We start from the raw sequence: 27,949 nt of genomic DNA, 5'->3' as shown, positions 1-27,949 counted from the left end.
TGCATGTACAAGATCAAAAATTTCCAGAGATCAAAGCCTTTTGCTAAAATTTTTCATTCAGTGTTGGTGCATCCAATATTCCAGTAAATGGCTCCAAGTTAATAGAGAAGGTAAAAGAAATAACACTTCAAGTGAATGTGAAGAAAAGCCTGCTTTGCAACTGGAAGGCTGCATAAATTTAAATTGTGCCATGGCATCTCATGCTATATAAGAAATAGGGAATAAAAAAGCATTCCTTCTTAATAGGTTGAAGAGTGATTTGAAAATTTATCCACCAAAATAGATGGATTAAGGATAATTTAATGAATTAAAAGGCATTTTTCATCGTTGATGAAACTGCTCTTTTCTTTAAATTTATGCCTGCAAGAACCCTAACTTTCAATGGTGACCATTGTTGTGTTGTTATGGTTACCTTTAGAAGGGGTACAAATGCTGATGGTACAGATAAGATGAATCCTTTAATTATAGGAAAGTCACAAAAAGTAAGGTGCTTCAAAAATATTCCAGCTCTGCCACTAGAATATAAAGCTAATAAAAAAGTATGAACGACTACAGAAATTTTTACAGAATTGCTCAAGAAAATAGATGACACTATGAGGAGACAAAACCATAAACATTCTCGCAAAATGTGAAAGTTGTTTTCTTCCCAGCAAATTGCACTAGTATAGTACAACCTTTAGATCTGGCTATTATTAAAAATTCAGAAATGTTCTACAGGCAAAGTTTGACTCAAATAGCCCTTCAAAACATACGTACAGGAACTATGGGGAACTGTCAAGATGGCCAACATAATTCCAGACAGTTCACTATAGCTTAAAATTCCATCAGTATCTTTCAGTTTTCCAATTAAACTCCACTGGGTGTCAATCCTAGCTGATTTTATAACTTCATCCAAGTTTTCTAACTGTAAACTGCTGTTACGCAGCTGTTGAAACTGTTTCAATATTTCTTTCATTTTAGAACTCCTTTCAAGATAATAATAAATATCAACAATGTATTCATCCACATTTATTGGTAAAGAAGCTGCCCCTTTTTCAGCTGTTAAATTTAAGAAGTGACAGGTGCACCTCATAATCTGCAAATCTGAATTTTCCTTTCTTAAGATGCCTGCAACACCAGTCTTCATGATCCGATGTATTCAGTGGCAGGTTGTGCTTTAGTAAAAAGGCAGAGAACAGACATTCTGCATTAATAACTTTTTGGTCCTCTGTTTCCAAAGAAAAATTTGATTTTTCGTTTTTTTTCAAAACAACTCATGTTGTCCTTGTGTTTTTGTGTACGCACATGTTTGAGAACATCCGACCTTCCACCATGCGAAATCGAAAAATCGCAATGACAGGTGATACACATCGCAAATTCATTACATTTCCCTGAGGAAATAATGGAAGGAAAGTCAACTGTGTACGATTTTTGAAACATAGACGAGTATTTCACCTTTCTCGCAGACATAACAAAAGATGATAATTTCTAAAACTATTTCCCGAAGGCATGTGTACTTACACAATTCAGAACAAAATGACCAAATAACTAAAGAACATCCAAATAACAGCTTGCTTTGTCCTCATTGGCTAATATATGCCAGATGACACACAGTAGAGCACGATGCCCATTGGAGAACTGGAGAACGACGTTTCTGGATACGTATATGTTCTCACTCACAAAGCAGAAGTTATCTAATTCGCAAGGTTTTGTTTTAGATACAATCTAGAGAAAATTCAATTGCTTTCAGACGTCCAAAATCACCTTTTTCTGTTCATATAACAAAGTATTAAGCCAAGTTCCATAAAAATCTTAAAATCCATGAGAAATTTTAAGAATAAGAAAAGGTTGGGAGAAATATACTGTAAATCAGGTTGGTGGGAGAGCGGTCGGAAATCGGGAGTCTCCCGCCTAAATCGGGAGAGTTGGCAACTCTGCACAAGTAAAAAGTGAAAGTTTTTAATTAATGAAATATGAAAGAAGATGATATAACTGAAGTCTTCCATTGTGATGACAATGTTCTAACTTTCAATCAGTTATCAAACAAAAAAATCTATGAAGTTAAAATGGCAGAAAATATCTCTATTTCAGCATCTAGTCACATTCTAACTTTATGAGGTGATAATAATTAATATTGTTTCAGCAGTACACCTTTTTCTTGAAGAAATAGGATAATCACTTGTTTATCTCGTGGCAAATTCCAAATCATAAAAATCCATTTGAATTATTAAGAAATAAAAAATGGAAACATCAATGCATCAGGAAAGAAGTTAAACCAAATGGTGATGCCTGGTACCAAGAAAATACACCAAATGTCCCCCCCTCCCCATAAAAAACCTAACACCACCAAATCCCTTCAGCAGGGGGAACAGCAACATTTTATGAGTAACGAAATATGTTAAGAAATGGAAATTAATACTAAATGAAGATGGTTTAACTAAAGTCTTCATTGTGATGAGAATGGCCCATTCATCAATGAATTAATGAACGGTAAAATCTGAAGTATGGTTTCTGAATCAGGAAAAACTCTACACCAATTTATGAAGAAAGTAATAAAGCCATTGATAAAGAAAAGATTTCAATCAATTACTTAATGAAAATTATAGGATTTGAGCAATGAAACTTTGTAGAGGAACAAACAACCATATCTAAAAAATTACAGAGAAAGTAGCAACATGTAAAACGAAATTGCTTACTCAACTTCTGTTGAAAGATATGTTTATAAAAAAAATAATAATAAAAAAATAAAGCCCACTGAGGTTTTTTTTAAAAAAATAAACTGTGGTTCTTTTGATGCCATAAATGCTCTATCATCCCCCCCTCCACAAACTGTACTCAGTGGCCATTCTAATTTGAGAACAAAGTTCCACATGGAACTTTTTCATTTTTGATTTTGTTATATGGGTCTGAAATACAGAACACAGGTAATTCTTGTTGAATTTCATTTCAAATGATAAGGGTGGTTGCATGGTCATTTCAATTTGAGAAGACACAAAAAAGTTCCGTATGGTGTATTTTCATTTCCTGTTTCATTATATGGGTCTGAAATGCAGGCCTATCACAGTTTTTGAACGAATAAAATCAGTTCATCTAGAATTTGGATTTGATTTACAAATGAAAAGACCAATTGCATGCATTTTCTGTGGTTTCCCAAGATGTAATATTAATAAGAACCAACTTCCCTCTGAAAGCCCTTCTTGGAGGCACACCTTCCTGTAAGTGCATAATCTTTTAATATTTTGCCAACCAGTTTTGCTACGTTTAATTTTTTTCGAAACTTTTTCACCCGCTGTAAATTGCAGATACTGAGTCAGCAGACGTGATAAAGCAGAGGTCAGATTATGGCAAAGCATACTATGACTATCTGCCAATGGGGAGTGATGTCCTTGTGGATATCTTTCTAAGGGAAACTGGCTGGTATACATGGGAAAAACCATGAATACATCCATGCAGCCCATTCACCAAGATTTGGACAACATTAAATTACCAGTGTTCAGTAGCATTTGGCAACTAGTCAGTTAGGAAAAGTAATTCACTTAAAGTTCTCTTTGACAATTTTGACCTGAAATTTGTCACTGTTACTATACCACGATTTTATTTTTAGTTAAATGCAACTAAGAATACAATACCTTTTTTTCGTAAAATAGATATATATTTTAAAGACTTTTGAATGCATTTGTTTCAAATTATGTAATTCAAAATTTTTTATTTTGCACTGGATTTTTACAGCAAATTATTTTTCGTTTTTTTAATACTCACTGAATTTTCTTTTATACTATATTTTTAGCAAATTTATCTAACAGATAAAACTAGAATTGGTATTTATTACTTTGTTTTTTCAAAAGGTCATGCAAAAATGGTAAACAAAAACTAAAATGCATTTTTTACCAACACATGAAATAAAAAATTTCATAACAATATGGATATTTCAATATAATATAGATGTTAAAGCATGTACCAAGTTACAAAATTCAGCTTCTTTCTCTTCAAGCTCCTTTTTGGCTTTTTTGTACACTTCAGCAAATTCCATAAGGATATCAGCTTCATCATCTATCTTTTGCTTTAATGAAGCGTGGTAAACCTTAAGTGAATCCAGAGACTGTTTTGCTTGAGCTATATCACTGGAAGAAAAACTCTGCATTATAAACCATACATTTTTTAAAACAGAAAATATGAAAATAAAATAAGCAGGTATGTGTGATGAAATTTTTAAAGTATTAGCAAGTAATATGATTAGATGTATGCACATCATTTATAATTACAAATTAATAAGACTAAAAAATTTACACATAATTAACATTTTAAAACTACAGTGGAACTTCAGACATTCAGATGAAATTGGACTAAAGTTCATCTGGGTAATTGTCCTATGCCATAAACCTATTTACTGCAAAGCTAATGACAGAAACTTACTTATTTAATATACAATATTTTCTGGAAGAAATGCCCCATCGGTGTAAATGTTGTACTCGAGGATAATGACGAAAAAGAGCTAAAGTTACGCAGAAAATGCCACACTTTGCACACGACATTGCCGTGAACATCACAGTAGCAAAATCTTGATTTATGTCAAGATATATGGTATATCAATTAAGGAAAATGCATGAACTAAAATCATAGGTAAGAACTGTTGAAAATATACTTATGTTCACAAATGTATACTGTGTGAAAAAAAATGGTACAGTTCTGTATCTTCCTTTCTACTGGGCCGATTGACGAAATTCAACTTGCGTTTTTCATGTCTCAAAAGCGTGACTTAGGATATGTATTAGATGTATATGTAGCATTGTTCTAACATAGGTATTTTCACACAAAATCAGACTTTTTCTGAAATAACATGCTGGTTTTTTTTCCATATTTCGATTATATGACTCAAATTATGCCAAACTGCCAAGTTTTGTAAAAATTGCATAAGCAGTTTTTAAAAAATTAGCCCTCAAAATTTTAGCTCCTCAAAGTTAATTGAATTTGGTATATATTTATTAATCTCTCTTTTTTATTAAACTTATTTGATTCTTTTCACACTTCAAAACTTAGGTTCATTCCAGATTAAATTCATCTATTTTTTATGATTTATTTTAAAAATTTGTATTTTTAAATAATTCTTATAAATTTTTCAAAAAAATTTTTGAATTATAACCTATAACATTTTTATCATCACCTTAAAGTAGATATATTTCTAAGCATATCTCCAAAAAATTAGAGTTTTTATTTAAAATTTCCGAAGATAAAATGCGAATTTATATATTAATGCGTTCTGAAATTTGGCATATTTGTTGAAAGCGATAACAATATTAAATGTGGTTTAGGCACTTTGTTAAAATTATTTGAAAGCAAGAAAGATTTGACTTTTTCCACTCATGCATAATGTAAAAAGGGTAAGGAAAATAGGTTGCCATATATTATTAAGAAGTTCGCCAAGTGAATTATTCTTGGCGCAAACTGAAAAATTTGCGCTTAGATAAATTTTTGAATTTCTCCGTATATTTCACAAAAATTTGATAAAATTTAATATTTAGGAATAATTTGAGTCATAGAATTGAGATATGGAAAAAAATTGGCATGTCATTTAAGAAAAAGTCCGATTTTGTGTCAAAATACCTACGTTAGAACAATGCTATATAGAAATCTAATACAGTCAAAAGTCTTTAATCCGGACTCATCGGGACTTCAGCGATTCCGGATTATCGGTTTTTCCAGATTATAGATCATCAATTTAAATCTGGTAGGATGGCATGCAGAAATTATAAAATTAAAAATATGAAACAGTAATTTATGAAATAAAGAGCAATTAGATCTAAAGGGTATCAAAATTTACAAAAAAAAAAAAAAAAAAAAAAGCGCTTAATATTTATTTGTTTACTTTATTAAACATTTCTTTCAACGCACGCATGCGTAAAGCATACATTACGCATAATCGAAATTAGAAAATTGTAACCAGAAAATTATTTGATGTGTATTCGATATTTATAATGCCGAGGAATTTGATTTAAATCATATCAAAGACGAAGTACATCGAGATGAAATACTACATTTAGTGTAAGGAATTTTAAGCCGAATAAAATAAAAACATCTGCCCTGATGATAAGGATAGTGCTGACAGATCAACTTCCAGTTCATTGTGCGCAGCGATGTCCCCCCCCTGCAGAGCAGTGTGAAATTGATAAACAGATTTCAGAATGGGTAGAGAAACAAAGGATATGCCTTTATCCATTTTTTGCAGCAATTCCACTTTTTGTTTGATGGACATTGAAACATGCTTTTGCTTTGTAGATCCTTTGGCAGCTCCGGAATCGGAAATTGTTTTTGACATAATCGAAAGTTCAAGCTCACTTTTATAAAATTGCTCTAACAGTCTGCAAAAAATAATAAGCCGGATCCAATTTGATGATTAAGGAACAATGCAATCTGCAACATTAACTGAAATAGATAATTAGAGCTTAGCTTATACCATCTGTTATACATTAAACGTGCATGTGGAAACGTATTATGCGCATGCGTAAACGCATTATGCATTTACAGATGCGCAGAAAGTTTGTAGCTTTGAGATCAGGATTATAGATCATTCCGGATTATGGACTTTTGACTGTATATATCTAAGTTGCACTTTTGAAACATGAAAAATGCAGTTTAAATTTTGTCAATCAGCCCAGTACAATGAGAGGTATAGAACTGTCTCCCCTTTTTCTTTTGCGCAGTGTACTTATGCAATACTTTAACACACTAAAGAAGTTCATACATGTAATACTCAAATTATGTTATAAAAAAAATCGAAAAAATGAAATTAAATGACAGAAGACAAGAAAATTTTTAATTTTACTTTTGTTAACAAAAAGAATTACAACAAATTGTACATCATATAAAGGCATCAAAATCTGATTCTTCACTATCTGAATTAAAAAGGTTCAGCAAATCCTGATCTAAATACTCCAAGACTGCCAGACTGCCGCATTCATTCTCTTGATTTATGGTCTCTTTATCTGGGGATATAATTTCAGCTACTTTCAATCCTGATATTATTGATGATATTTTCATAAATTTCCATGCACCCTCTACCATCTTGCAACTTCTTCATAAGATCCTATATGCAAGTTGCGTTTTTGATATAAGTGTGTAATATTTCACTCATCCAATACTCCCACCACTTTCAGACTTCAGCTCTGAAGGCTATTAAATGACAATTCTAATGGTTGTAAATTTTTTACCAAGCCACCAGGAATTAATGCTAAGGTTGTATACAATTTTTGACATCTGCTTTACCTGAATCAAGTAAATAAGAATACATGGAATCCATTATCAATAAAACTTTTGGTTGGATAAAAGATGCCTTACGACACTGCCAAATGTTTTGTAGCCACTTATGCATGATCGTTTTGCATGTTCAACCGTTCTCATTTGCACAAATAATTACATCATTAGGTAAATCTCCCTTTGGAATAATTTTCCTTTTAAAAATGATCAGCAGCTTTAGCTTGTCACCATTTGCTGCACAAGCAAATGGTGACAAGCTAAAGCACATGTAAATAAAGTTATTTTGTGCCTGTCACAAGTTTTTGCACCAGTTTCATCAAAAGTTCTGTTTGCAGGAGAATCAAAAGCTAATGATGTTTCCTCCATATTTATTATCTGTGACAGAAGAATTTTTTTGTTATTAATAATATCTATCGCATATTTTAGGAAAGATGTTTTATTATTCCAGGGGTGTTTGTGGGACGCCCAAAAATCCCCTGAAACTTTTATGGACTTACTACCGACATTTTGGAGTTTCGAGAAGGGGGGGGGAGAGAAATGAAAAATTACAATTATGAAGTATTGAATGACCTAATTATAAAAGTTCAATGAATTACTTTTTTTGCAAAATTAATAACCATAAATTTTCAAACATATAAACTACTACATTTTATGTAAATATTTTAAATTACCTGAATTAATCCTTTAAAAAAAATTATCTAATTTCTGCTGTTTTTTTTTTATTTTCTGTGATTTGTGAAAGCCCTTGAATCCTTCCCCACCATACTTCAGCAGTGAGTTACAAAAAACACAATATGCTTGTCCAGCAACATTTATTTTCTTGCACCATGTGCCGATGGTATCCCCATTACCATCTCTCCGTTCAATCCAATTCCACCTAAATGCCTTCCGGACACCTTCTTCTAATTGTATAATATCACTATTTATATCGAGAAATTTCATAGTGAAATTCTCTTGTGTACATAAATAAAAAAAAAATATTTCAATAAACGAAACGAAAAATTTACACGTGCATCAATAAATGAAACGAAAATTTTACACAGCGGAGAAAAAAAAGTTGAGAAGCGATCAATGACAAATAGCTAATACGGCGAAAACTCCCCCTTCTCTACTTATTGGCGCCACGCCAGGAGAGATTAGACCTTTGAACCCAGAGTCATGTGATCGAACATCTGGTCGAACGAAGTCTCTCCCTTTTTTTTCTGCCGCGCCTACTTGCCGAAAGAATCCAGAAGAGAATGTCCGAGAACCGGGGGAATGAGTCATAACTCGCAATAAGGAAAGAACAAAAAAGAAGTTTTTTCCCCCTTTTCATGCATTATCACTGCCTTTGGAGAAAGAAAGGAAAAGTTTTCACCACACTGACCTTGCGTTTTCTGCTTTCAAAGCAAACAAAATTACCCAGATAAAAATAAATAATTCATTATTATTCTTACTTCCTTTTGAACGACGATCCCCGGAATTTCCGGGAATCGAAGTTCAAAATCCCTGGAGCACAAACACCCCTGTTATTCTGTGAGTCCAAAAGGAATTATCACCTGACTTTTTGCCACACCAACAGGGCGCATGTTTCTTTGTTGTGCATAAATTTTTCTTGTAAGTGAAATTTTGCAGTTGAAATTGCCATTCCCTTTCCTCATTACTCCTTTACCTACTCTGCAAAGCTGTCCTCTAGATTTAGCCGTCTTAGAATACTTCTTTTGTCTGGTTTCTATAGGAGCATATTTTCAAGTTTTTCTTTTTCAGTTCTCCAAGGTTCAATGCATTGCTCGTCCACTTCCAATTCTCGACCTGCTGCTCTTTTTCCAAATTGTTCAGCACGAGAAATTACACTAAGCTTAAAACAAGCAGTTTATCTTCTATACCATTTAAAACAAAAACTCTGCTTCCTTCTTCCTTAAAAATTATCCAATGATTTTTTTTTTTTTTTTTTTTTACTGAAGCCGACAGGATCTGTAGCTGGCAAAATGCCAAGAGCATACTTGTCAACCTATGACACTCAAAAATCAGGAGATTCTTTTAAGAAATCATGAGATTTTTCACAATGTTAAAAAAACTTTTTAAATGATAAAAATATAGTTTTTAATAATGAATTAACTTTAAGTAATAACTAATTCTTAAATGCAAGCAACACAAAAATACCTTACACATAAAAAAGTTTTTATTACACGCATCGTTTAAGAAAAAAAAAAAGAAAAAAAAAAAAAAAAAAAAAGACACTTTAATCAGTTTTCGTACAAATGTTATAAACAGTGGCAGATTTTGCTTTCTTTAAGAAAGAAACTTCATCATTGTGTTTGTTCACAGCAATTGCCACGTAGGCCGGCTTTCGCTAATAAAAGTTTTTCTAATGAGCCATCTCTAATATTAGATCTAAATTTAGTCCTCGTTTTCGCAACAACACTGAGAATCCTCTCACACTCTGCATTACTATAGGGAACTGTCAAGATGGCCAACAGAATTCTAGGCAGTTCACTATATTTTAAAATTCCATCAGCACCTTTCAGTTTTGCAATTAAACTCCACTGGGTGTCAATCGTAGCTGATTTCATAACTTCATCCAAGTTTTCTAATTGTAAACTGCTGTTATGCAGCTGTTGGAACTGTTTCAATTTTTCCTTCCTTTTAGAACTCCTTTCAAGATAATAATAAATATCAACAATGTGTTCATCCACATTCATTGGTAAAGAAGTTGCCCCTTTTTCAGCTGCTAAATTTAAGAGGTGACAGGTGCACCTCATAATCTGAATTTTCCTTTCTTAAGATGCCTGCAACACCAGCCTTCCGAGCCTACAAATACTGGTGCATTATCGGCACCAAGTGCTAAGCAATTATCCAGAGTGCCTGCAGTTTTCTTTTAAAGTTTTAATAATTAGCTGTGCTATATTAAAGCCTGTCAAATGTCCTTCTAAAGTGGGAACATAAAGTAAACTGCACTCAATTTCTGAAGACTCTGGATCAAAAAAGAAACAACAATTGGATACAGTTTTGAATCGGTATTATTGCTTCCATCAGTAGAGAGGCAGACCGAAGCTGTTTTAATGCAATCAATAACTGAAGATTTATTTTCAAACCCATTTCTTTAACAATTGCACCTGTTTTGATTCTTGCACCTTGAGTATTTCTTAGCGATTTCACTATCGGGAAACATTTTTGTAAATAAAGCTGCAGTGTGATCCGATGCATTCAGTGGCAGGTTGTGCTCCAGTAAAAAGGCAGAAAACAGACATTCTGCATTAATAACTTTTTGGTCCTTTGTTTCCGAAGAAAAATTTAATTTTTCATTTTTTTTCAAAACAACTCATGTTATCCTTGTGTTTTTGTGTACGCACATGTTTGAGAACATCCGCCCTTCCAACATACGGAATCGAAAAATCGCAACGACAGGCGGTACACATCGCAAATTTATTACATTTCCTTGAGGAAATAATGGAAGGAAAGTCAACTGTGTACGATTTTTGAAACGTACACGAGTATTTCACCTTTCTTGCAGACGTAACAAAAGATGATAATTTCTAAAACTATTTTCCTAAGGCACGTGTACTCACACAACTCAGGACAAAATGAACGAAATAACTAAAAAGAACGTCCAAATAACAACTTGCTTTGTCTTTATTGGCTAATATATGCCAGCTGACACGCAGTGGAGCTCGAAGCCCATTGGAGAACTGGAGAATGACGTTTCTGGATACGTATAATGCTCTCACTCACAAAGCAGAAGCTATCTGATTCGCAAGGTTTTGTTTTAGATATAATGTAGAGAAAATTCAATTGCTTTCAGACATCCCAAAGCACTTTTTTTATTCCTATAACAAAGTATTAAGCCAAGTTGCATAAAAATCGTGAGAAATATTAAGAATAAGAAAAAGTCGGGAGAAATATGTTGTAAATCGGGTTGGCGGGAGAGCGGTCGAAAATCGGGAGTCTCCAGCCTAAATCGAGAGAGTTGGCAACTCTGCAAGAGGAATCATTTCATGCTATGGAGAAAGATGAAATATGTTGGAGTTAGTTATTGCGACACAGGTGGAGTCATGTCCACATTTGAAAAGGAACCATAGCAGATTTACAATAGAAAGGGAGATGATAGGTCCAGGAACTTGCATCAAAAAAACAAAGGCTGTTCAAACTGATGTGAATACCAATTTAAAAGAGGGAAGAATGTAACTGTTCTGAGATCTAGTTTAAGATACAAAGAAACATAGGTTCACTCACGGGAAATTAAAACTTGCAGAAAGCAACTCAGTTTTCAGTGCGGAAGCAGCACCAAGGTAATCCAAGCTATTTACAATGACATCTTAGGAAGGAAATATTTTTTTAAGTGCATGTAAGCACTGATCAGTAGAAACGATGCACAACTGAAAATAAGTTTTAAACAAGTAAATGTCACTGCCTTTCTTATGGTACTTTATTTTAATAATGAATTTTATACAAATGAAATTTGAAGAAAACAGACTGGAACAGCATGGATCCACATAAGCATAGATTATATTTTTTTTTTCGTCTAAAGTAGAAGAATATACATTTTTTAGAAGCATATAGAAAGCAAAAGCAACAGATGCAGTATGAAAGTGTACATTAGCTATAAATAATGTCAGATATGCTGTGAAAATATAAAATTTATGTAGATATTAACCTATTTCCCAAAATAAAATAGGTTAATACACTAAAAACTATGCTTAAACATCACTAAGCTTGGAGCTTTTGCAGGAACCTTCTGCTCTTTCAGCTATAATTCAAACAAATGGCTCAAACAAGTTCCCTGCATTTTATTGTCATTTTATGCAGTCTTACTTCATGTTGGGTTGTATTTTCGAGAACAATGTCCAGATCTATGGCAGATTGAAAGGAACATACACACGGGGGCAAAATTAAAGTCATGAACAAACCTCGGTATAAAAGCAGCCATAAAATTATAGAAGACATAGAACTTGCCACATGGATCACTTTGAGAAACCTTTTTTTAAAATCTGCCATACATCTGAATGTTGATCCTAAAAAATACAGCAAAAGCTTAAATATCTGGCATTCAGTTCACCGGAAATCTCAAGTTATAAGAATATTTTAGAATTTTAGAAAGGAGTTCTCCTACTTTGAAAAGTAAATGAGTAAGTAAGTGAGAGTAAATGAGAGATGCGTAGTGCCATTTTACAGTTATACTGTTAGCTCGTACACATTGTCACTAAGCAGTGCGATTTAGTACCAATAATGGATAATTATGATGTCACAATATAATCATGAGAACTTCATCTTGGTTTTGTGGAAAACCAACTAATTCTTGATAAGTTGATTTAATTTTTCCATAGAAAGATATAAGCTCTGTTTTCCTCTTACAATTCAAAAAAGGAATTAATATCTGAGATTTGTCTATTACAGGACAGCCTCAAAACAAGGCAGAGATAGAGTTTTACTTAAATTTACAGATTACAAATATAGGATAATTAAATGATGATGCAGAATGAAAAATTCTTGCAAGTGATTTAAGTTTTTCATCGCCTATACCCGTAATATGTTTTTGTTATATAAATAAAAATCTATTTCATTAAACTTTTGCTGGAATCATTAGCACACGTTTGGCAACACCTCAACGAACTTTCATGCTTGGTGGGATTTCCTAACCTGACAAAATGATTTACTTTCATGTTTAAGGCCTATAAAATAGGTTAGCTTTTATATCTGAAATGCAATTTTTTTTCAAAATGTTATATAACTTTAAATGTACGCTTTTGATATTCAGGTTAGTAACAAATAAGATGAATGATTTTTTTAAATTTTAGATCAGAAATTTCTTCCATTCATTTGGCCTTCTTAATGTGAATTTTTTTTGGTACTTTTCCATTTCGCCGGCGCAAATCTCGCCAAGCAGACTTTATTGGCGACAACATACAGTATACACATAAAAAATATTTGTTCTAAGAATTCTTTTTTTGAAGGCGTAAACATTTTAATATCGCTTAAAATTTTATAAAAAGCCAATAAATAAAGACAATAAATTTGTAAAAAGACATTAAGAATTTACTACGCTTTCATGGTTCAACATCCTGATTCGCTGGTTTATATCACGTGACCCCAAGCGATCTCATCTCACGTAAACTACTCTACAAAAATCTAATGCTCTCAGCAATTATCTACATTAATTTCAAGTTAAATCTTAATTTAGAACACAAGTTTAAATGCAAGAAATATTTCAATTCGTACGAATAGCTTACTCAGAAATTATTTAAAACTGCAGTGCTTTACTTCGCTAATTCATTCTCGTTAGAATTGATGAATTTAAACCTTGACTTTACCTTTTCTATATTTTCGGCTTCGGGTAAGCGCTGTGATTGCATCCTAATTGACTTAATTACCGAAAATGGCCTTAGACATAAAACTGAACTATCTGATAAAAATTCTATGTAATTATATGCCAGTATTGAAAGAAACAATCAATCTGATAAGAAAAAGCTGCGACTTGTTTTGAAAATGAGGCTTAAAAGGTTACCAGCGAGAATATTCCGTTTGGCATCGGTTGTACCATTATTGGCGACTTTATCGCTTGCGCCGGCAAAACGGAAAAGTACCTTTTTTTTTTTTAGACACTTAACTATCCAGAATTTTTATGTATCTGGCATTTGGCATCCATTGAGCTTTCTGGATAGCCAAGTTTTCACCGTACAGTACTCTACTCTTTAATTAATGGCAAAGTCAATTTTTTCTTCTTTAGGTTATGCTAGTTTTACTTTGATGCATCATTTGTTAACAAAATTATCAATGTTACAGCATTATTCAGATTGAATAATATGCACAATAGAAAAGAAAATAATTATTTCATTAACAGAAATTAACACAAAATATTGATTCTTTTATTAGCATACTGTAACAGCATTTGTATTATGTGCCCAAAATTTACAAATTCATATTCACATATGCTTAAATATGTAGCCAAACTTTCCTCCAATTCCTTCTCACCTTATATCAGGCTTTTATTCTCACCCCCCCCCCAAGATTTTTCAACAGTATTCCAGACATTGAAAATATAAACAGTATGAAATATTGAAAATGAAAGAAAATATTTTAGTATACTATAGACTTCAGTTTTATTTTGATTAAAAATTATACATCATTTTTATTAATAAACATATCAATTATTATTATATTGAGTAAATGAAAATGAAGTAATGCCTTTATAGACTTTGAGATGATGTTTAAATTTAACTACCTCAGCTTTTCTTGCCATGAGCCTTCTGTTGCAAGTTAGGTTAGGCTGTCTCAATATAGCAAAGCACATGGATGCTATCTGATCAAGGGAAGGATTTTCTTGGAGAAATTGGCTTACACTGGCATTAAACATGGGGAAAATCACAAAAAACACATAACTAGCCCATTCACCTTGGTGAAACCATTGGTATTCAGCAATTTTTAACGACTTAATTCACTATTAGGGCACCCTTTTGTTGCCATTTGAAGTCAAATACCCTTTTCTCTAGAAAATGAAATACCCTCCCCTTGAATGAGGACGTCATCAGATTATATAAAATATTTTTCAAAATTATACATAAATAAAGGCTGAAATTTTTTTTTTTTTAATTAACATATATAAGATTCCTTACCTTTGCTTTCTTTTTATAAGTTCACTCAGGGCTTCTTTCTCTTTTTTAAATAATAACTGATGCTTTGCTAAATTTTGGCCTTGAATGGTTCTCAGTTCTTCTTTACTTTTAAGTTGTGCTTCTAACTTTTTAACTTCACCTTCTTCTACTTCCAACTTCTGTTCATTTAGTTCAATCATTTTCGTATGCTCACTATATGTGAAAAAATAAAGCTTGTTAGTTTAAATAGTAGATTACTATCATTAAAGAAATGGCTGCCTAAAATGCGATTCTCAAAGTGTTAAGGGCAATTTACAGCTGTATTGAGCGACTGGCAACTACAATTTAGTTATTCTACTGAGTTTTTCCATTGCTCATATTTTATTTGTATTGTTTATAAAAATATTAAAAACAGATTAACTCCCATTTCTGGTCAGACTACTGATAGTAATCATTATAAAAAGAAATTTAATTTAATTTTCATCAGGTATAGAAAGAATAATCCAATTAAACTCAAAAATCACATCAACCAAACTAAATGGAAAATTTTTACTGTAAAGGGGGTAGTAAATTTTATTGTTTGGATTCAAGATTTTCCAAATGGAAAATCAAAATACTGTAAATTGAGGGAAGATGAAAATTAAGGCAAAAAACATGTCTACATATTATTATTAAGACGACTGGAGAAAGTTTTTTTAAAAAAAAATTATGTTATTTCAATTTTACTTAATTTTTAGTACTTTGAACTATTAAAAAAATAAGTAAAAAAATTTTTCTAAATTTCTAAAATAAAAGAATTTAAAATATGCAGGTTTTTATTATATGCATTAATTTTATATATATATGTAATAACAAAATCACAAAGGAAAGGACGGAACACTGTAGATGCGAGATTAAACCCATATTGAAGAAAATTTTGATTGCGTAGTATGTTGATAATGTGTTGACTTCGTAAATAAAACTTGGCAGTAGAAGCGATTTTAATTCCATTTTTATTTCCAATTGACATGTGTGGCCACAGATCACTTGGCACTCTAGTCGTGCCTTTCCACAGAAGATTTACATTTTAGATATTGTTGAGATAGAAAGCAAGCCAGCGAAATTACATGTTAGCAGTGCAGAGAGCAAAAGCTGAAGTGCGTAGTTATGAAGGATGGAAGCACGCGAAGAGGAAAGTTTTTGTTTGCAATTCGGTGATTGGTCGTCAAGAGGCATCTGGTATTAACAGTTACGTAAGATCGCATGATTAATTTGAATGACGCAATGCAGATAAGTTATTACGATTTTAGAATAGAGAGAAAGAATTAATGTTTATAGTTATATTATAATTCTGATTCATACATTTTTATCTTACATATATATATATTAGGAGCTGCATGTCTCTATCACTTTAGAAATAACCATTTTACATTAAAACATTCAACAAAAAAGAATGACAAAGCTCATGCAAAATTTCCAAGGCTGGAAAGTGAAAGAAGAAGTATGAATAAGACACTATCCTTTTTCATTATAAATCTAATGAACCTTTCTTAAAAAGGCCATTTGAAAAGCCACCTTCAGTATGTAATGTATTGCAATTACAGCAATGAAATCAAATATTTCTTAAATGATAAATTCGAAGTTGGGAGTCTTAATATATTAAAGTTCAGCTGATATATGAATAGAAAAATATTACAGCTGAAATGAATACTAAAATTTCTTCTATCTAAATCCAAATTCTAAGAGATTATTGTTTTTATTAAAGCCTGCAAATAAAAAGAAAACCCTTTATTAAATTCTAAATATTTGTAACGTGCAGTTAATAAAAAAACAAATTTAATTATATAATTTTGTATTTCAAAGCCTTGAAATATGAAAAACCAGGAGTTTTTAGAACACCTTTTTAATGTGCAGCTGAGCCATTTTGAAAGAACTCAAAATTGACTTAAATTCATTCTACAGTCAAAAGTCGTAAATCCGGACTCGTCGGGATTTCGGCGATTCCGGATTATAGATCATCAGTTTAAATCTGGTAAGATGGCATGTAGAAATCATAAAATTAAAAATATGAAACCGTAATTTATGAAATAAAGAACTATTATGATCTAAAGGGTATCAAAATTTACAAAGAAAAAAAAAAAAAAAAAGCTTAATATTTATTTGTTTATTTTATTAAACATTTCTTTCCATGTAAGTTGTTTAAGTTGCTTCGTTTTATGTGATCATACTTTCTCTTTAATTCAACACACAGACATAATTTCTTCTTCAGTTACAAAGTTCCGCTGTTCAAGTCCTATAATTGCTGTGTCGAGAATACCGACTAATTTGTCAATCGAAATTTTTTCATTTTCAATAACTTCTGTGTCACTTTCTTCACTACAGGAAGCGAATTATAATGACGAGGATTTTGATTTAAATCATATCAAAGACAGAATACATCGAGAAGAAATACTACATTTAGTAAGGAATTATAAGCCAAATAAAATAAAAACATCTGCCCTGAAGATAAGGATAGTGCAGACAGATCAACTTCCAATTCATTGCGCGCCACGGTGTCCCCCCCCCCGATGCAGAGCTGCGTGAAATTGATAAACAGATTTCGGAATGGTTACAGAAACAAAGGATATACCTTTATCCATTTTTTGCAACAATTCCACTTTTTGTTTAATGGACTTCGAAACATACTTTTGCTTTGTAGATCCTTTACATATTAGTAAATATATATCAGAAATTCTATTTGACATAATCGAAAGTTCAAGTTTACTTTTTATAAAATTGCTCTAACAGTCTGCAAAAAATAATAAGCCGGATCCAATTCGAAGATTAAGTAAGAACGCAATCTGCAACATTAACTGAATTAGATAATTTTAGCTTAGCTTACACCGTCCGTTATACATTAAACGCGCATGCGTAAACGTACTATGCGCTTGCACACAGGCATATTGACAGCCGTAACAAACTTTCTTCGCATGCGTCAATGCGACGCATGCGCAGAAAGTTTGTAGCTTTGAGGTCCGGATTATAGATCATTCCGGATTATGGGTGTCCGAATTAACGACTTTTGACTGTATAACACATTATCCAGATTACTTAAGTATTTATAATATGATCTGATGTAAAATGCATTTACATTTAATTACATATTTTAAATCTTGTTAGGGAAAGAAAGCTTTTATTTATCAAATAACTTTAAAATATGATAAAAATAAAATGATTAATTAATATAGCATTTCAGGGATAAATTTGGTAATGTACCATATACTGATGTAAAGCAAAATTAAACACAAATCTTAATATTGAATAAACATTGGTTAAATCTTTGTAAAACGCTCTACAGATGTCTGCAGTAGATTAAAACAATTCAAATAAAATAAAATTTAATGAGCAAAATTATGCTGAAATTCAGTGGGGATGTGAGAATAGAATTTCTACAATTTTAGTTTAATTTATTGCTGGGAAACATTTTTCTCAGTAAGGGCTAAAATTTAAAATTATGAGTTTCAGTGATCTGAGATGTGATGAATATTCCACAGATAGCAGCTATGTGGTTTTTGAAAGCACATTCATATTTGTCTTAGAAGTTACAAAAGTATTTTAGTTAAAAAGGGTACTCTCTGATTATCCTTTATACATGACAAAAATCACTAGGATAAGTGCTATGTGGCTAAGTAGGCAACTCAAAATTAAAAAAAATATATTTATCTGTAAACTCCGTAATGGTTGTGTTTACATTGTGCCAGTGTGTAATGGAAGCTGTTTTGGAATTTGAGGGTCACGTTTGTGGTATCTACTTGATGTGATCAGAGTATAGTCTCCCCCCTCCCAAATGTAAAGAATTGTAATGCCATTGTGGAGTTTTCATGCTAAAAAAAGAAAATGTTACATTTTTTTCAGAAATATGCCCCTTTGCCAAATAGAAGAGAGCATAGGAGTGCACATTCCATGAAGCTGCATTTTATAAATGATCAAATTGTATTGAAACGTGCTGTTAAAAATTGCCAGTAATGTGTTTGAATGATCTGAGGATAGCTGAATATCACTTACTACATCTGTTTGCTTCATTTACTGATGGTCCAAAGAATATAAATCTGGAAAACTATGTGAAGAACTTGATATGTCTCCAAATAAACTACTGATTGATGTAGTTCCCGGCAAAATGTATGCATACAAAGTATTGGAAAAGAAATAGTAGAAAAATTAGCAGCAGTGGATGCATTGTTGAAATAATACCTGAAAGTTTATTTACAAGATAAATGAATAATGCAGGTCATGTTCTTTCACAGTAGTGGATATTTGGAGAGCTTTAAACATTTCTACTTAAGTTTCCTGATCATAGAACAGTAGTGTTACTGAGTGAAATTGAAAAATATATTGCTGAAGGAACTACTATCTTTTCAGATTAAAAGATCTTTTCATTTCAGATTAAAAGATCTTTCTTAATTATATCTTTTCAGATTAGATTTTCAGTTGGAGAGACCATAGTACAGAAAAACTTAAGTCAACTGGTTATGATCTTAGGGAAGTAAATCATAAGTACAAATTTTTGGCGTGCACACAGAAATTGTAGAGATGTTTTGGGGAGTCATAAAGTGGAGAAATAAAAGGCAGGGAGAGGGGAGAGCCACACACCATCTTCCATGTTATCTTGGGAAATTCATTTGGAAAAAATCGTCAGGAAGAAAAGCAAACTGACTGCTTTGAAGAGATTTTAAAACAGGTAACTGAACAGTTCCAACCAGTTGTAAAAATAAAAATATTGTTGGGACTAATTATCATTACTTTTGTTTAGGTAATAAAATGACATATTTAGCTAGTTTTTATTTATCTCTGTTATATCATTATAGAAATCTTGCAGCTTAAATGGGGTTCATGAACTTTTCTTAGATGATTATGACAATGGCTTTCTGAATAAGTGCAATTTTCTGATTTTTTTTAAAAGTTAAAACAGATGAATATGTACATGGAGAGTAATGCGATGTTGCTCTGCAATGCTGAGAATTTTACAATTATCTGATGTTTTGTAAGTTAAAACAAGTCAATGTATACACTGAGAAATGTGGCAAATGGCTCACTGACATTGAGTCTTCTGTAATTCTCTGACCTTTGTTAAAGTTAAAACAGTCCACTGCGCACAAGGGCAGAAGACCAGCAAAGAAAGTCAAGAAGATAGTTAAGAGTTTAATTGTGGATGGTGTGATTTTAATTTAGTTAATTTGTTGCTGTTTTATGTAATTTTAAGTGTTTCATTTGTAAAACCCTGTATAGGGAAATGTAAAAACAAATGAATCCTGAATATCTTTAGAAAGCTGAAGCAAAGAAAATTTCTCCATTGTAGAAATATATACACAGGCTAAGAATATTCACACATTCTTAGTCTATGCATATATTTAATAACATGAGAGCTTATGCCTTATGTCCAGACTATTAACTACCTTCAAAATACAATACTTACCACATCAAAAGAGCTCATCATAGCCAGCCATGTCTTAAAATCAACTTACCACATATATTTAAACTCTTCTTTCATGCTTTCTAAGACAGCAATTGAATTTTCAATGCTTTCTTGATATTCTTTGACAGACTGAAGACTGTTTTCCTTATCCTTTACTTCTATTTCCTTTTCTTTAATTTTATTATCTTCTGCTTTAATTTTTTCTTTCATTTTTTGAATGTCTGCTTGCAGTCGTTCAGGCGACTTAAGTATGAGCTGTTGAAACTCACTTAGTTTTTCTTTCGCAGTTACTATTTGAATATTTACATCATTCTGTAATACAAATATGTATAAATTTTTCTTTTAAAAAAAGTATCTACTAAACAAATTAATTAGCTACGGCTTCGCATATGATTTTAAAACATTTTTACATTGGCTAAAAGTAATAATATTTTGCCCATACTCGAATTGTGCAGCGCTACTCTGCTATAGAATATGTTTAATAAAACATGTAACTCACTAGGGTTCCAAATTAGCTAATTTGCATTAAAAAAAATTATCTTTTACTTTTTAATGCACTTAACTGAAACTGGATACTTTAAAATGGTATTTATAGACATACCATTTTATATTTTTTTACACTGTAAATATAAAATATAGTAAAGTTATAAAGAAAATCATTGCCTCTGAATGCATGGAAATTATTACTGCTTCCCAATGCATGAATGAAATACATATAGCACAATTTTTCCCTAGGTTTTTCTATTCTATCTAGTGATATAAATTTATATTCATTTAAAATTTTTGTTTGAAAACTTGTAAATCATTTAGAAATCCCCAAAACCCTTCATTTGAAAGATTATTTTTTCATCTCTCTAATGAAGCAAAGGTAACATATTAAAAATTATTAGTTTGACTGTTAAGCAAATGTATGTGAAATATTTATTGTCATCACAAATATAAATGAGTGAAAATAAATAAATGAATAAATTTAAAAAAGGGGGAGATCTAGAGAAAGGGGGCTAAAAAGTTATGTTAATATTTGACTGAAATGTACACATATGTGTGTATGTAAATCAACAAATTCCTTCCACACAGTTCTTGAATAACATTATACATTAAAAATAAAAGAGAGACCAATTTTACCCACATAGTTATCCTTTAGACAAACAGTCTTCAAATGATTTTTAATAGCAGCACAGGCATTTAAAATGGTTTTAATGTGAATTAATATACAGTCGAATCCGGTTAATTGGCCCACCGGATAATCGGACCAGCCGCTTTTTTGGACCGAATCCTAAAAAACCGAAACAAATCCTATGTACATAAGCCTAATATTATTCACTTATTTGGACCAAAAAAACATGAGAGCGAATAAGAAACAGAAGCCATAAGTCGGCTGCGTACAACGGATGAACAGGTGGTCCGCGACATATAGAAGGATCTGTAGCTGCGCTCCCCAGGAGCTTTATCAACGGTCGGGAATTCTTTAAAGTGCATTACAAGAGCAAAACCAGCGAGAGGTGAACATGTGCACTATTTTCTTTGACCTTTCTTAAAACAGAGCCACCAGTAGCCATTAGCAAGTTATTGGTCCCACTGCCTCTCCGATTTCTGATGAAGTGAACAATAGAGTGTCCGGCTTCACCTGAAAGGAGTTTCCGCCTGTTAATCATGATTAAAGTTTACATGAGAAAGCTATCATTTCCCCACTCTTTTGGGATGATTTTACTGCCGAAGCTTTGAATGGTGAGCATTTTATCTCCCTCTTGACCCCGAAACACCAAGGTTTCTTCAGACCACTTTAGTCAGTGAACTGTGCTTGTGTCTTATCTCCCCTGCCAAAATGCTACGACGGGACTTGACGTTAGCTGAAAAAAATTGGTTTCCTGGATAAGATCAAGCAACAACCACGAAACACTAGTCAGCGCTGGTTGGTGGAAATTACCGGAAGGGCGAAATCTATCACTTTTATCAAGCGCGAAATTGGCAAAGACTACAATTTCCCGTTTGATAAAACAAGAGAATGAGCTGTGAGAAGAATGGGAACAATGTGAAAGACGAGGAGGAACTTTCAAAAAATGAAAGCATGAAATCAAGGATCCAGACGTCGATGAGACCCTTGATGAATAGTTTGCCATTGTTACTGGAAGAGCTGTGCGAGTAAGCGGCCCAGTGTTAAAATGCAAAGCAGAAGAACTCGCTAAAAAGCTGGGCCATGATGACTTTAAAGCTACAGACGGTTGGTTGTCTCAATAGAAATCTAGACATGACATAAAATTCAAGAAAGCACATGGAGAGAAAGAAAGTGTTGATAGTGCAGATGCTGAAGAATGGAAATCAACAAAACTGCCCAAGTTTCTTGAAAATTTTTCAGCAGATGACATCTACAATGCTGATGAAACTGGGCTGTATTATCGTGCTATACTGGACAGCTCGTTAAGTTACAAACATGTTGCACTCTCTGGCTCCAAAAAAGTGATGGATCACGTAACTGTCTTGTGTTGCTCTAACATGTCATGAGCGGACAAGAGGAAGGTGTTGGTTATAGGAAAAAGCACAAAGCCTTGCTGATTTAAAGAACAGTTTACCAGTTGTGTATCGTGCGAACAGAAATGCGTGAATGACCTCTGAACTTTTTAAAGAATGGTTGAAGGACTGGGACAGAGAGCTACAATGCCAGTCAAGAAAAGTGTTGCTTCTTCTTGACAATTGTGGAGCACATCCTCATTTAGATTACTTGAAGAACAACCAACTGGAATTTCTACCTCACAAGACCAAAGCTTTGGTCCAGCCAATGGACATGAGCATTACAAAAAAATTTGAAGACCTTTTACCATGCAAGGTTGGTTAATTACATCCTTGAAGCAATTGAAGAAAGTTTGCTGACCTCATCATCAAAAGCCAGCGAAGTCAGTGCAAAGGCAGCAAGCAGTTACATTTGTGGCCGACAGCTGACGAAAAGTGAACAGTGAGACAATTCAGAACTGTTTTTCTCACTGTGGCTTTAAGCACTTGGTTTTGGAGATGGATGTGGACATGCTCATTGAAAGTGAAAATGATGATGGACATGTGGAACTTCCACAGGTAAAAAATTTCAAACAATATTATGATGAAAATGAAGATTACGAAGCTGTGTTACGTAGAAAAAAAAATTTTTACTTTAAAAAACTGACTTTTTTTTGGTACCGTGACATAAAAAAAAAAAAAAAAAAAAAAAAACCACTAAACTTTGCACTTACATAATCAAAACTTTTAAAATCTAAGAGACATCAAAGAAAGATATCTTTCCCCGGTGTTTTGAAGAGTTCTGTGTGGTATTGGAAATGTTAAAGGTTTAAGGCTATCTCTAGATTTGTATTGAAATTTCTGTGTTTTCAGGTGGGAGATATAAATTAGTTTTCATTTAATGAGAGATAGCGAGTTAAAAGATTTTGTTGTGGAGGTGCATTTTCGAATTTTGTTTTTGTCAATTAATCTTAGTTTTTACCAAAACACCAGGGAGGATATCTTTCCTTGATGTCTCTTAGATTTAAAGGTTTTGATTATGTAAGTACAAAGTTTAGTAGTTTTTTTTTTTTTTTTTGGGGGGGGGGGTCGCGGCACCAAGCAGTCAGTTTAAAGTGTTAACAGTTAAAAGAAAATTTTAATAATATTTTTTTTTCTACTGTGGGAATTGTTATGGAAAATTCTTATGTATTTTTTGTTGTATATAATTATTGCATGTTATTTTACTGTGCATAATGTATTCTTAGTTATTATATTATTTTACTGTGTTTAATGAATTTGTATTGAGCTTATTTTAAATTAATGTATAATATTTAATATTGTTAAACCTGACGGCAAAGCTCCCCTAAGTTTGGCAGAATTTGTGTTACAGTTAAAAGGGCGCGGGTGTATTTCCATTTCTCATGAGTCGGCTTCTTTGGAGGTTAGAGGTCACTGTCCAGCTGCATTTTCCTCTTTTCGCGGGGGTTGAAAACACGTGTTTTTCTCGTTCTGAAGCGAATAGTTCTAAGGGCTGGTGATATTTTGACAGAGTTATAGGTTGGAAACATTCTTCTGTTGCATGGGAAAGAAAGGGTCTGTCATCTTGTAGAAAGTTCTGTATTTCTGAGAATTTTACATGCGATTTATTACTTTTTTTAATTGGCAAAAGGGAGTCCAAGTTTCCTTAAGATTGGCTAAATTTTTAATTTTAGCGTTTTTTGAGCCAATAGTAATTTTGAGGCGTTTCTTGGTGTGTGTAAACCGAGGTTACTTAAGCCGTTGCAAGGGGAAAGAAGGGAGATTTTTGTGAGTTTTGGTCCAGTTTGATAGTCTTTGAGAGGAGCGTTACCCGGCGACCGCGGTTACGGTTAATATTGCTGATCTCCATGGCATTGACAGCGGTGACCGGTCCCAGCTCGTCGCGGGCTTCTTGCGGTTAAATTTCGGCATAATTGGCAAAGGATCTGGAGCTAGGTTCAGTGTTTGAATCATGTCTCTGACGTTTTCAAGGGGTGGAAAGAAACTGCAGTTTTTTTGCTCGCGCTGAAGTTCCAGTTTGCTTTCGGAAAATAAGAAAAAAAGAGGGAAGTCGTCATCTCCTTCCGTTATCTTCAGAGGGTCTTCGAAATTGGGAAGTTGATTGAGTTAAAATGCTGCTTGACGGAGGTCACTGCTGGAACTGTGAAAAGGTCCGGTTCCTGAAAAGGATGAAGATTTGGCAGTTATTGTTTCGGCGATTTGTGAATGGTTCCGGGCAGCTTCCTGTGTCCTCGGATTTCGTGAGTGACTTTATATTTTCATTGGTGCTTTATTTTGATAATTAATCTTTTTAAATTTGGAAATGTTTAATACTAAAGCAAGAGCTGTCATGTTAAGTAGATAAAAAAATTGAATATTTTTACTATATTTTTAGCTGAGAAGGTTTTTTTTATTTAATGTTTAATAGTCAGAAGTTAATTGAAGTAATTGGAGGAAGTGAATCTTTGTTTTAATGTTTAAGTGCTATGTTCAATATGTTTTATTCTAAATTAGTTTTTTTTAAATGAGTTTAATCTTCTTGAGTTCCTGTTTAAAATGATTAAGAACTGTGACGTGTTTCACTATGATTTTTTGTATTAATGGATTAATGTTAAATATGAGATTGATATGAAAAAAAAAACTATGAGCAACTTTAAAAGATTTTGTAGGGATAGTCTGGCCAGCTAGCTTAAATTATGATGTGTGGGAATTTTCAATAAATGTGTTTATTATCTTTAATATTGTATGTTTCTTTTGTGTATTAATTGTGCTCTACTCTAGGTCACCCATGTGATCCTTACGGAAACATGGTTATTTAACCGAACCTGGGTATTCATATTGTGGTAGTAGAAAAATCAGTTTTAGTGTTGGTGACTATACGATCGGTTTACTGAATTTATTTTGATTTGAAGAGTAGACTTCTTAATTGGGAGATTGTATCTTTCCCCGGGGTTTTGAAGAGTTCTGTGTGGTATTTGAAATGTTAAAGGTTTAAGGCTATCTCTAGATTTAGTATTGAAATTCATGTGTTTTCAGGTTGGATATATAAATTAGTTTTCATTTAGTGAGAGATAGCGTGTTAGAGATTTTGTTGTGGAAGTGCTTTTCGAATTTTGTTTTTGTCAATTAATCATGATTCTACCAAAACACCAGGGAGGATATCTTTCTTTGATGTCTCTTAGATTTTAAAAGTTTTGATTATGTAAGTGCAAAGTTTAGTCGACAGCATCGGAATACCAAGAGAGTGATGATGATGATGTCACTAATAAGTTGGTGCAAGTGACAACACAAGATGTGAGGAAATGCATTGAAACTTTGCGTCGGTATTTCATGCAGGAGGGAAATGAAGGAAGTCCCATTGCTGCGTTAGCTGTTTGCGGCGATTTCATTAACGTGCAATCGGTGAACAGAACGCGTCAGATCACATAAGTTCTTCAAATGTTGACTGGAACTTGGTAAGAACTTGTTTTTATTGTGCTTCGCATTCTGAGTATTGTGGAGATCGTTTCTTAGAATTTGTTTTTAAATTAATTTTCTCAATGAAAAAATTTTGACTGTAGTTCTTGTTTGTACGTGTATGTTCACCATACGTGTGCACAATAAAGGTCATAATTACATTTTAGTACATGATTTACATGTACATTTACTCTTTGCTACATATAGCATGCCCCGTCTTACAACATAGGACATGTTCGTGTAATCAGACACACGATTAATTTTCACACATTAATTTTCTCAATGTAAATTAATTTTCTCAAAAAATTTTGACTGTAGTTCTTGTTTGTACGTGTATGTTCACCATACGTGTGTACTGCACAATAAAGGTCATAATTACATTTTAGTACATGATTTACATGTACATTTACTCTTTGCTACATATAGCATGCCCCGTCTTACAACATAGGACATGTTCGTGTAATCAGACCAGCCGGTTATTAGGACCAAAAGGATCGCTTCCCGATGTGGTCCGATTAACCGAAATCGACTGTATTCAGTTCTCATTACAGACCTTATTTTATTAATTACTGTCACTATAAGAAGTTTAAGAAGTAACAAATTTTTGACATACACAGGTTCCCCCACTTTAAAAAACAGAGCATTCCAGGGAAATCTTTCATATGCAGACATGACAGAATGCAAAGAAGCAATAATTATTAATTTACAAAAAAGTTTTAGAGCACTTCTAGGTTTTTCAATCATATATTTCTTTTCATCTTTCTTTGTAAAAATGAGAAAGTTTTAATTTCTTTTGCAAGTTATAAAGGTATTAATTCAGGTCTTTCAGGAGACACTTATATATACAGGGTGATCTTTTTTAAAGTAACAGTGTTTGGAGCGCCCTGTAGCGCGATCTAATAGCCGAAATGGCACCAAACTTGCTATTTAGACTAATCAAGACATACAATCGTACAGTTAAATTATTAATGTTTATTTACTACATTAACTTCTCCGGTGAGGAATTAGACCACATTCAATGTGAGCACCGTTCTCAGATCTCAGAAATAACACTGTGCACAACGTTCTCCATATCCGTATGTAACATATCACGAGGAATATTCGGCACTGTCTTTGTTATGTTGTCCTTTGGAATACATAAATTTGATACTCCACCAACATAAACTTGAGATTTCAAATAACCCCAGAGCCAAAAATCGCATGACGTGAGGTCAGGGGAATGAGGCGGCCATACAACTGGAAAACTTACTTATGACTCTATCATCAGTGAAATTTTGGCGCAACAGCTGCTTTACCTTATTACTAATGTGTGGCGGAGCACCATCCTGCATAAAGATTGTCTGTTGGAGATGGTTTCTTTGCTGAAGTTGTGGAATAACAAACGTGCATTTATGGTGCACGTTTGAGGTCCTGTCGGAGTGATGGTCTCAAAAATGAATGGCCCAATTACGAATTCGGCTGTGAAACCACATCAAACAGTGACTTTTGGAGAATTTAATGGGATTTTGTGCACGGTGTGGGGCTGCTCAGAAGCTCAAATTCGGCTATTTTGTGTGTTTACAGACCCATTGAGATAAAAATGGCACTCATCTCCCCACATAATGTGCCATGGGAAAGCATTATCAATTTCTACCCTGGCAAGAAACGATAGAGCGAATGTCACTCACAAAATCCAATAACGTGCCGCAAAACTCTCCATATCGTGGAATAATTCATGTCCAATTGTCAAGCTACACCCCGGGCGCTGCTAGTACCAGCAATGGTTCTCTGCGATCCT

The 27,949-nt window shown here is 33.0% G+C and overlaps 1 protein-coding gene across 3 annotated transcripts in view; it reads right to left on the bottom strand.

The window, feature by feature from the left end:
• The window catches only part of LOC118200128 (uncharacterized), a 77,978-nt gene that overhangs the window by 1,315 nt on the left and 48,714 nt on the right, over window positions 1-27,949 (bottom strand). For all 3 annotated transcript variants that reach the window (XM_085826970.1, XM_085826972.1, XM_085826971.1), the window contains exons 9-11: window positions 20,279-20,541; window positions 14,820-15,011; window positions 3,938-4,100 (exon numbers count right to left, since the gene is read on the bottom strand). In XM_085826970.1, coding sequence (XP_085683096.1) covers window positions 3,938-4,100; window positions 14,820-15,011; window positions 20,279-20,541 — 618 coding nt within the window. The remainder of the gene's footprint in view (window positions 1-3,937; window positions 4,101-14,819; window positions 15,012-20,278; window positions 20,542-27,949) is intronic.

The sequence above is a fragment of the Stegodyphus dumicola genome, chromosome 11, assembly GCF_044657685.1.
Source record: "Stegodyphus dumicola isolate Sdum_Otavi_A_Nest chromosome 11, ASM4465768v1".
Lineage (NCBI taxonomy): Eukaryota > Metazoa > Arthropoda > Arachnida > Araneae > Eresidae > Stegodyphus > Stegodyphus dumicola.
The sequence above is the reverse complement of the archived record's forward strand: the minus strand, read 5'-3'. Positions and strand labels throughout refer to the sequence as shown.